This window comes from Macaca mulatta, chromosome 4, assembly GCF_049350105.2.
Source record: "Macaca mulatta isolate MMU2019108-1 chromosome 4, T2T-MMU8v2.0, whole genome shotgun sequence".
Lineage (NCBI taxonomy): Eukaryota > Metazoa > Chordata > Mammalia > Primates > Cercopithecidae > Macaca > Macaca mulatta.
The window spans coordinates 34,366,214-34,378,435 of record NC_133409.1 but is presented as its reverse complement, the minus strand read 5'-3'; the positions used below and the strand labels follow the sequence as shown (position 1 = coordinate 34,378,435).

Below are 12,222 nucleotides of genomic sequence, written 5' to 3'. Positions count from 1 at the left end.
ATTCTTGATATTATTTATATTTTGAGTTATGTATACACTTGCTGGTGTAGTGCCACAGTGTTCAGAACAATGATGTGAATGCAGTGACTTCCAGACAATATTTTCCAGTGCATTAAAATAAGAAAAGTGTAGCCAGTTTTTCATTAGTAGTAACTACTGCTAAGCTTTTGAAAATTGATTTGTCCTTACAAAATTATATATTTACATATAAAATTATATATATATATATACTAAAGCATAAATTAGATAATTGTGAAATAGTTTGGAATCTTTGAGATAGTCTAAACATGGTGGAAATAAACAACTTTCTTTGTATAAATTCTAAGATATACAAGTAGTTTTGAAAGCATTATAATTTAAACTACTATGCAAATATTGAAGTTCTTCAAATAATGAATGTTTTCCTATTGTGACCTTTTACCATATAATCCCTACATATCATTACTCTGTACGTTTCATGGCTGTTGGTACCTTTCACAGTACTGGCCTTCGTAGCCCCGTGGACAAGCAGTGCAGCGGTAGTCATCAAGGCCTTCTGTGACACAAGAGGGGCTGAAACTGAATCAGAAAGAAAAGGATTGCAAAAAAAGTTTAAGCCATTTATTTTATAAAATAGTATTCCTATCCATTATCAAGGGTTTTGGGACCTACTTTTAAGTGGTGATAAATGCCATCCTTATAATTAGCTGAAGTTCTTATTTAATGGTAGGACATCACAGTGAAAAACCATTAATAATAGTAAACAACTACATATTGTTTGGTTTAAATGATGAATTAAAAATGCATCACACAAGGTATGTTAATATTCTGGAATTTAACAATGATGTGACAGCCATGAATATACTAAACGTCCAGCAAAATTGTCCTATTGTTCACTAATCAAAAGAAAAATCTGACTAGAATTTATGCACATTGTCTGATAGTAGAATAGCTATTACTTATTATCTTTTAGGTTAAAAAAAGGGCATAAAATCTATATAATTTTTTTTTCTTGAAAACTCTGCCCAAATGGCCACCAATGCTTCAAGACATGAAGTGTGAATAAATGTTTCACTTGGAATAAAAGAATATCTTTTCTAATTTACATCCAGATTTCAAACTACATTTCACTTTGAACACAAAGTAATGTGATTTAGTAGTGAGGAAAAAAGGGAAAGCTTTTTCTATGAAAATGACTATTTTATGGTATTTTCTAATAATTAGGTCTTATACAACTTCCCCAATGTTTTTACTACAATGCTGGTAGACCACAGCCAGTCTGTCTTGCTTCAGGATTTCCGATGATCTTATTCCATAAAAAAAAAAAAAAAAAAGACTCCACAAGACTTGAAAACTAAACTATATTAGCATGCAGTTTTGGGTTGTTACAAACTTCTCTCAGCTGCATTCCCATTAGATAAAACTGAGTGATGCATTGGAAACTTGGAAAATAAAACATGTATCTGTGGCAGAACAATAATGCTGCACACACCATTTTCCTTTTCGCTGCTTCACTAAATCAGTTGATGCTGAACACGCGATAAGGTGTACAGGCCAGTCCCACAGCTCCTTTTGGTCAGGTGCCATTAGGACCTAATGTTAACTGTCTTCTAATGCATTACATCAATAGTACGTGAATGAGTAATAGGCTCTAACTTTTGCAAAATATGTGAACAAATTGATCTACTACTCACAAACTCATTATCCAACAAATTTATTTTTGCCTTCACAAAAAACAAACTTATAACTGACACACTCTGCCAAGTTTTTAGCACATTCATTTAAAGCCTGATACTGAGTGCATCTGTGCATGCGCACTCTCACACACGTGCGCATGCGCACACACACTCTTATACAGATTTTAGACATTTCCAGTGAAACTCTAAAGAGTCAATAAGATTAAATTCCATTTTTTTATAGTAAAATAATGAAATGTCAATAAATAAGTAATTAATAAAGTGTTTACTATGTAGGAATGTAGTAATTCTTGAATAGTTGATTTTTTTTTTCAAATTATGATATTATGGTAGATTGCACTGTTTCCTTATATCTCATAAAAGGTCTTCTGGAGGGAGTAGGGATTCCACCTCACTTGAAGCTTGAGTTTATTCTTTCTGTTCACAACTCCCTAATCTGCTCTCAATTCTCATTTCGTCTGCAGGGCTACTCAGAAATCCTTGGACTTTTCTCATGGTGAGCATCTTTTACATTTCCCTATGGCTGCTAATTCCAAACTCCCCTCAACAGAATTTTAAACATTTACAGAGTCTGCTCTCTCTGTCATCTCCTATGGACACTGCAGAGATAAATGGGCTTCTGGAAACCATTTCCTTCTGGTTTTTATCCCAGTTCATTGGTTGTTCCTTTTCAGTTTCCTTTGTTGGATCTGTGGCATGCCCTTGATCTCTTAACTTGCTTCATAATTCAGTTTTCTGATTTCTGCTCCCTTCTCCTCTCTCCTCTAAATGATCTCACTTAGTCCTAAGGGCTCTAAACATTGTGCCTACCTTCACAGATTTAAAGTAAGTTTCTCCCCCTCCAAAAATACACCAGATCTTTCCCTAATTTTCCCCATCCCAGTCAATGGCCACTCCATGCTTCCATTTGCTCTGCCAAAAACCATGGTGTCAACCGTGTCTCCTCTGTCACACTCCACTTATCTCCTATCTGCAAATGCTGCTGGTGCTTCCATCAATAACACCACTGGATTATCCTGTACCAAGACACCTCTTGCCACTGGAAGATTTTTAGCCTTCAGGACATTTAGATATTCATTAGAGCTTTGCTGACTTCATCTCCTAGCACCCTCTTCTCATTCACTCTGTTCCAACCACCCTAGCATCCTGTTGTCTGCCAAGCATGGGCCTGTCTCTGGGCCAGTGCAGTGACGTTTTTCTCTGAGGGGACTGTTCTTCCTGCAGGCATTCACATGACTCACACCATTCACATTTCTGCACAAGTCTCATCTGTTTGTGAAGATCATTGACCACCTTATCTAAAATTATACCTTAGTCACTCTAAGTTCATTGAGGCTCCTTTGTTTCTCCTGGTAGTACTTGTCATTACCTGACATTAGATTATATATCTACTTCTTTATCTTACTCTCTCATAAAAAACATAAGCTCCAGAAGGCTAGGAAACACGGGCTGTTTTGTTCACTTGTATATTCCCAGTATGAAGAGCCATGCCTAGCATTGGGTTGGGCCCTCATTAACTTTTTATTGAATAAAGAAATAAATAAAATATTATGTTTACCTTCAAGGAATTTACAATTCCGTGTGAGAGACAGATATGTACACATATAGGACAGGAAACATATCTTTTATCTATTCATAGTGTTGGGATGAAGTACATGCTTAGTAAATGTTCATCTTCTGAAAGAATGATTGAAATAATTCTGTATAGTAAAATGTGTTAGTTGTATATAAAATGTACAAAATACACGCTGTGCTATGGATAGGTTTTGTGGCAGAGGTAATGTTTGAAAAATGTCTTTAAAAATAAATTAGACTTTACAGGGATTGTCTCACGGAATAGCAAGAGCAGATCGCTAACGACGTCTAGATAAGTGCAAGAAACGCCAAACTTGGCATTATATAGAATGGTGTTGAGGGCATGGAGCCTGGAAAGGCAGTCAGATTACAAAGGGTTTCTAATGCTCAAAGAGTCTGATCTTTCCTTGGGAAGGCACTGGAAACTTCTAAGGGTGTGTGAGCACTGCCACTCTGTTATAAGAGTTAAATTTCTACCATATTTGTTTTGGTAAGAGATAATGAGGACTTGAACTAATGCCGTGGAAATGAGTCAGTAATCACTCATCATCCCTCCATATTTCTCACTGACTGCACAGATTGAAGTCATAAATTGAGATATCTCGGCCTCCTCCATCTATTCCTCAGAATCTGTTTTTATGTCTTGAGGAGAAGTGCTTGTTTTCTTTGCCCTGGCTGGTTTCTTTGCTTCACATTTTAATTATTCTCTTCTCACCATTTATAGGTCTTCACTTTGTTAATTAGCCTAATATGTCCCAAGCTTTAGATGGTGATATTAGTGACTCATGAACTCCATTTAGTAGGTTTTGGCTAAAATTTTTTTCTAAAAATGTAAAATAACAAAATTAGATAAACAGCATGGTATATAATACATCTATTTAGATATCTACACACACAAGTTTTTGTGGGTTTCTGGCTTATGATATAAAAAAGTGTTTCTTACAGTGGTTGCAATCAATAAAGTTTGAAAGTCACTGACCTTGCCATTTTAATTTGATATTTTGATTCAGTGTCTTTTGCATAAAAATTTACTCAAATTATACAAATCACATAAAACAACAATGAAACAAAAATGAAAACAGACTCTGTTATTGATCCTGCTAACCAATCAGGGTAGTATTCTACCATTTTATTCTTGAAATTTCTTAAAACTGTAAATTAAAATTCTGCTTTCATTATTGATGGTCAAAATTCATCAATGATTCTTATAGTGTAACCACAGGACCAACCAAAACTGGGCCTACCCTATTGATAACAAAATGTCAGGTTATCTTTTAGGTATAACAGAGCCAAAAACTGCAAGTCGTGTAGCCTAGGCATGTTCAATAGAAAAACTGTGACCTCTAACACCACCAGGAACCAACTATTCCTCCCCTTGAACCAACAAAACAGGGACAAAATCAAAACCTGAACATTGGCACTACTTCGGAAATGAGGGGTTCATTGGCCCAGAAGATCTAGGGCTAAAATCTGCCTCAATATACCTTACTGTAAGTGATCAAATTTGAAGCCCTCCAATCAGACTTTGCCAAGCCAGCATTTCTAAATCCTTTGCCTTGCCTTCCGATCCCTTGAAACTTTCCTCATATCCCAAATTAGGGAGACAGATTTGAACCTGACTCTTGTCTCCTTGCTGACCAATTTTGCAATAAACCTTTTCTTTTCCCCAAAGCCAATGCCAACGTTATTGGCTTCAACGTGCTTCAGGCAGCAAGCCCCTTTATTTGCTCAATTACAATAGTCAGTTGCCACCATATTCACTGGGTCTCCCTTGTGAAAGCAGCAACTAATGCTGTTCATTGCTCTTCTCTCCCTTGGTGTCTCAATGGCAGTGCCGCCCGGGTTCCCTCTCTTCTGACTGCTCCTGCCTTGGCTCGCCTTTTTCTTCTTTCCCAACATGAAGTCCTGCCTTTCCTTCTTTCTATATACTAGCTTTGGATAACATTAGCCTGGGAAATCTTATCCAACTTTAATTCACTTATTAACATATCTTTTCCTTCATCTGCTCCTACAATTTTCAGATTTCCATTTCCTGCAGCTATTTGCATATTTCCATTCAGACAGATATGTTCTATCAATCTGAACCCATTTGAAACATAAATTATCTTTCTTCTCTAACAGCTCTCTCCTGGTTTCTCTATTTCAGTTAATGGCACCACCCTTTTCAGGGGCAACCTGCCTAAAAACCTCAGTCTTCAACTCCTGCCCAGACCCTCACCCCTCACATCTAATTAGTTTTCAAATCTGTAGAGCTGTATTAAACAATTTTCTCACATTCATTCCTTTGTCTCCATTCTTGTTACTATTACCTACTTCTGGTTCTAATTATCTTTTGCCCACGCGAGTATACTAGCCTTTTAATTGGTCTCTATGCTTTTCTCATTTGCCTGTTTCAATTCATTATACTCAAATCTATTATAATAGTTTTCCTAAAATGTGGCTATAATCATATTAACCTTTTTTTCAAAATAAAAACTTGTAGTGTTTCCTTATTACATAGAAAATTAAATAACTATTTCTTAGACTGGTATTTAGGGTTTTCTACAGTATGGACTTTATTCTCCCATTCATTTTCATCTGCGACTATGAAATTGTGTCTGAACTCCATGTTCCAAATTCTGTTACTTATTAGGTTTTGCACATCCCTTGTATTTTCTAAGCATTTGCCTATTTAATTTCCTACTATTCCCACCAGTGAAAATCTTTAAATTAATTATTTGGCCGGGCGCGGTGGCTCAAGCCTGTAATCCCAGCACTTTGGGAGGCCGAGGCGGGCGGATCACAAGGTCAGGAGATCGAGACCACAGTGAAACCCCGTCTCTACTAAAAATACAAAAAATTAGCCGGGCGCGGTGGCGGGCGCCTGTAGTCCCAGCTACTCAGGAGGCTGAGGCAGGAGAATGGCGGGAACCCGGGAGGCGGAGCTTGCAGTGAGCCGAGATCGCGCCACTGCACTCCAGCCTGGGCAACAGCGTGAGACTCTGTCTCAAAAAAAAATAAAAAATAAAAAATAAATAAATTAATTATTTAAGATCCATTATACATGCTACTATTTCTTTTCATATGTTCTTGAAGCTTCCGGTATTAAGTGTGGTGTTTTGTGCCTTTGAATTCTCTTTATATTTAAGTTGATACCCCTTAACACACAGGTTTTACAGTGAGCTCCTCCAAAAAATGGCATGCTTCTCTTGTATATCTCCTGTAGCTTTTATTATAGTGTAATCACCAGGGAATTATCAATTAGTTATTACATTTTCTAATCCAAATGGCTTACTTTTTAAAACAATTAAATACATAGCAATATCTTGTTTAAATCTGGGCATCAAGGAGAAATTAGGGAAAGACAGACAAAAATAATACTATTTTTCATACCCCTACTACTTGGTCCCTGGATGAACAATAAGACCATGCATATTATCCTCTTCAATATCCAGCTTACCTAAAAATTTACATTTGACACCTGTAAAAGGCTTGTGATTCCAGCCAACAAAAAAGAGGAGCTTTCAGAGGAAAAGGAGATGATTTACAGGAAATGTTTTCAGAATGAATACAAAGCCGAAGATGAAGAAGAAAGTGAGTAGGTACAGGTGCAAAGATCACGTTGTCTGAATTGCTCTGTGGCTCTTTAACACTCAAGATAAAGTGTCCAGAATTCTAATTCTGAACAAACTGCCATACATTATTTTCAAAAGCAAATTCTTAGAGTAAAACTGCCCTGCCTTACTGAAGTCTACAAATCACTTAACAGAAAGTGCAGGTAGTCTGGGCAAAAAGGTAAATGAAAACACCTACAGTTTTCATCAATATATAAACCAGTGCAGAATCTTCAGACAGCACTGAAAGAAGATATGCCAGCTTTTGTTTCTTGTTAGGGCTGTGTTTCCATGGTACCAAGCTCAGACCATCTTAAGAAAAAAGAGGTTGTGATTCCGGGAGTTTCCTTTTTTTTTTTTGGAGCATAACAAAAAGTCACCTGCTTTAATTGTACAATTTTTCAATTGTTTTCTTGATAATTATTTCCAAATCTTGAATCAAACACATAAAATAAATGGAAACAGCCACAAAAATTATATAATATGCACCCGAACAATCCTTCATAGCTGATATTATGGGCAGAGGTATAGGTAAACATTAGACAGGTATAGTTATGAAACCATGCATATTTGTGTGTGTATGTGTGTGTATATATATATATAATTTGTTTTATAAACATATCTTACATTAATATTGGTACTTACATTTTAAGTAATAAGTATTATTTACTTGGGGCAGAGTTTCAAAGGAAAAATGAACCATAGAGTATATATACTCACTTTTGTCATGTTTTTATATTATTAAAAATATCTCTATCTTAAATTGAGATTTTTGTCTACATGGAAAAAATAGCCAAATCATAGACAGCCCATGTGCTAGACAGATGGCATTTCTGATTGGGAAATGTGGTTATATTTCTCAATCTTACTTGTTACTGGAAGAAATCAGAGGGCAGGCACATTGCTGACAGTCATTTGGCAATCCCTTGACAATTCCATAGTATCCAAGAGCACATCGTTCACAGAAGTCACCAGCAGTGTGATGTTGACAATTCTGTAAAGGAAAGAAGTTTGTTTTTCATTTAGTGAGAGTTAGGATGTAATTTATCATACAGTCCCTAGCTATGAATGTGTGTCTATGAACACATATACTTTCTTACACACACACACACACATACACACACACACTTTATCACTGACAAAGAACTCAGTCTTTGATATAAATATTTTTAAAGAAGCTCTTTTATTTGAGAAACTAATAACGAGCTATTGTAGCTACACTGACAATAAGAGTTACTATTCTCTTTTCCCTGCATCGATCGCTATGTAAATATTTCTCCTACTCTAAATTGGGGAATAGACTTCAAGAGTCTCTAAAATTTATTATTTCTTCTAGGCATTTACGTTTCTTCATATCCCAGATTTTAGCTCTCTGAGATGTTAGAAAAAGGTGCTACAAATACTGTGGCCTTGGCACATGCCCACTAGTGGGCTTTCTGAAACCACCTCAAGGTGGAAAGCACAGATGTAGGTGGTTCTTCATAAATATGGAGGAGTCAATCTAAAAGCAGCAATCTCAGATCAATATCTTCTTTTTTATGCTTGCATAATAAGAGACATTGGAGTGATATCCTTTAACACCTTTCCACAAGGAAATGAGAATAGCTTCAGAATAGTGTGTAAATAGCTTCAAATTAAAATTTTCACAAAGCAGAATTATATTTAATGCAATAATCAATTATGCAATAAGAACTTAGGAAGAGCTACATGGAATCAACTGAAACAGTCAATGAAAGAACATCCTACCTTCTAGAAATTTACGTAAGCTTTGGGAAAATAATAATTTAAAAAAAACACCTGACAAAAAATAAACATGGCAGCAAGAATGCAACATTGAATGCTGTTTCATGGGAATGTGGTCCTTGCATTTGAGAGTTGAGAAAAAGGAAGAAGGGAATTTGGAATTGGATTTTAGTTGGATTTTATAAGACAGGATTTGGACTGGTCAGAATAGTGACTTACATCTCATAAACAACATCGAAAGAAAAGTTGAGAAACAAGTAAGTCAGTAACAAACTAGATGGACATGTTAGTGAACTGGCTTCCTGATAATCTCAGCTGGAGCCACAAAGCTGCCTGCAGGCTCTATACTGAACTTGGATGATATCCCATAGACTGGGCTCTGCTTCATTTAATCAATCAAGAAGAATGTATTTATTCTTCTTGAAGAATGTTTCATGTGTCGTCTAACGGCCAGACAATTGTTGGTATGGAATGTGTGGTAATTCACAACAAACAATAGCTGACGTCATTTCCACCACAGATATTGCTATGGAATTAATTTTTGCTTAGAACTTGTGCTAACTCTTTCTGAGAGTTTATGCTATTTCTTGCAGTGAAACTATGACATTGCCACAGTGAATTTTAGATCATTTAGTTTTTATATTTTTCGTGTTATATTTGAAAGTATATTGTGACATTTACAGATTTTATAACAATGTGAAATGAATCCGGTTTTTCCAATATGACAAGGTACAAATCTTGTCATTTTGTTTGTTTGTTTGTTTTTCTTTTGAGACAGAGCTCGGTCACCCCGGCTGGAGTCCAATGGCATGATCTTGGCTCACTGCAACCTCTGCCTCCTGAGTAAAGGGATTCTCCTGCCTCACCCTCCCGAGTAGCTGGGACTACAGGCACATGCCACCATGCCCCGCTCATTTTTGTATTTTTAGTAGGGATGAGGTTTCACCATGTTGGCCAGGCTGTTCTCGAACTCCTGACCTCAAGTGATCCACCCACCTCAGCCTCCCAAAGTGCCTGGCAAATCTCAAATCCTCTACTTCTACACCTCACCCTCAGTCAATGATGGCCCCCTATTTTAAGAGATAAGAAAGCTCTAATTTAAAGTGTCATTGCAGAAAAGTGGTTAGCAGAGCAAAATGATTTGTCATATTTTGCCATTGATTTAAGTGCCATAATCCTCTTTTATTCAACCATCCAAAAGAACCACCATTTTTTAGCAATAAAAGAGCCATTCTGTATTTAACAGTAGCATTATGAGAGATAATGTCTCCAATATAAAATAATTATCTATTATCTATTATAATAATCCAATCTAATTTGGATGCTCCCTTGGTTTCCTGGCAAACAATTCAGTGTCTTGCCACATTATTTTCCATCCATTTGACATTTGTTTCCGTCCTTTGTCTGAAGCTACTCCACTCCTAAATTGGTTTCCTTGCCTCCTGCCTCCCCATTTTCTCCAGCATCTTCATTCCCTCCTTTGCAGGCTCATTCCCATTAATATTTGAAATTGGTCAAGCCTTTCCTGTCTTTAAAAAAAAAAAAAAATCTGTGAGGTCTCAAATTGCTCAACAATGTCTATCCTATTTTCAATAAGCTTTTTAAAAGACATTGTTTACATTCCTGGTCTCTACTTCTTCATCTCCCATTCACCCTTTAAACAGGCTTCTGGTTTCACCATTAAACACAATACCAGAATGACCCATAAGATCTTTGTTGCTAAAGCAAAACAGACTCATCAGGTCTCATGATACGTACGTTTTCTGTAGCCACTGATATTTCTGGATACTCTTTCTTTGAAATTTTCTCTTCCCATGGTTTCTTTTTCTTTTTCTTTTTCTTTTTTTTTTTTTTTGAGACAGAGTCTCGCTCTGTTGCCAGGCTAGAGTGCAGTGGTATGATCTCGGCTCAATGCAACCTCTGCCTCCCAGGTTCAAGTGATTCTCCTGCCTCAGCCTCCTGAGTAGCTGGGATTACAGGTGTGCGTCACCATGCCCAGCTAATGTTTGTATTTTTAGTAAAGACGGGGTTTCACCATGTTGGCCAGGATCATCTCAATCTCTTGACCTCGTGATCCATCCCCCTCAGCCTCCCAGAGTGTTGGGATTACAGGTGTGAGCCATGGCACCCAGCCCCCATGGTTTCTTTAAGAGTAAGCCAGTTGATGTTTCTCCCATTTCTACGGCTACTCTAATTCTCCTTTATGGATTCTTCCTTCCCTTTCTGTTTAATATAATTGATGCCCTTAATTCTAACTTTGATCCTCATCTCTTTTTTCTCCTCCATATTTACCTTGGTGATTTCATCCATTACTATGACTTCAGTTAACGGTGTGCCCAAAACTCTATATTTTATGTATTCAGCCTGGATATCTCTGTTGGGTTCCAGACTTCCACTTCTAATGGCTTCTTGAGTAAATATTGTATAACACAGAAGCGCCTTAAATTTGAAATGACCACAATTAAGTTCATCTCTTGCTAAACCTGCGAATACTCCTGTATTTCTCATTTCATCTGAGGTCACTGTCATCCACTCAACTGCCAAGGTCGGCAACCTACAGGCCTCTCTTATCAGAGGTATCCATCAGATCATCAGTTCCACGAGTCTATTACTCTGTTTCTTGACTTTCTTGTTGCTACTATTTTCATCTGGCCACTATCATATTTTACTTGGATTATTAGAATAGCCTCTTAGTTAAAGATCCTGTCTCCATATTTTCTTATCTGGTGATTTCTCCACACTGCAATCAGAGTGATCATCCTATGAACATATCAGACCATGCCCTTCTCTTGCTTGAAAGGCTACACTAGTTCCCAAATGCAGTCAGGATGAATAACAAGTTATTAGCATGGCAAGGAGGAGTTCATTATCTGCCACTGCGCCCACCCACGCCTTTACCACCACAGTACTTACCCCTACATATGTAGCTGTAACCACGGCTTTCTTTGCATATAATGCCATAGCCACATGGGGCCATCTGAAATTCTCAAATTATGTGGATACTCTTTATCACTGCTGGGACTTTTCATTTGCAAATCCTTAGCTCTAGAGTGTATATCGGGCTAGCACCTATTCATTTCAGCTCTCATTTTAAATGTCAGTTTCTCTGAGAAACATTCCCTAATGCCCTAAAATTGGCTTAAATGCTCCTTTTAGTGCATCAAACATGGGAGGCATTCAATGACTATTTTTGAATGGCTGAATGAATGAATGCATGTTTCGGGAAGTCTAGATGAAACTGGTCAGGCTTTTTCAGATGAAAAAGCCCAAATTTCAAGTGTCATTGCAGAAAAGTGGTTAGCAGAGCAAAATGATTTGTCATATTTTGCCACTGATTTAAGTGCCATAATCCTCTTTTACTCAACCATCCAAAGGAACCACCAGTTTTTAGCAATAAAAGAGCCATTCCATATTTAACAGTAGCATTAAGAGAGATAATGGCTCCAAGATAAAATAATTATCTATGAATTCTAACTTCAAGTCATTCAGCAAGGGGTCATGCTGACGAATAAGTGTTAACTGGGGAGTGTTTTAAGAAAATATTTTATAGTTATAGAGATGAATGTGCCAAAAATACATAGGACCTTCAACAATAATTTTCAGCATTTTACTTTTGCAGTAAAATAATTGCATAA

General features: G+C 36.9%; 1 protein-coding gene across 1 annotated transcript in view; it reads right to left on the bottom strand.

Moving 5' to 3' along the window:
- LAMA2 (laminin subunit alpha 2) overlaps positions 1-12,222 on the bottom strand; it is a 611,116-nt gene that overhangs the window by 166,024 nt on the left and 432,870 nt on the right. Inside the window, exons 30-31 of the mRNA XM_015137479.3 lie at positions 7,714-7,838; positions 472-558 (exon numbers count right to left, since the gene is read on the bottom strand). Of these exons, the coding sequence (XP_014992965.3) occupies positions 472-558; positions 7,714-7,838 (212 nt within the window). The remainder of the gene's footprint in view (positions 1-471; positions 559-7,713; positions 7,839-12,222) is intronic.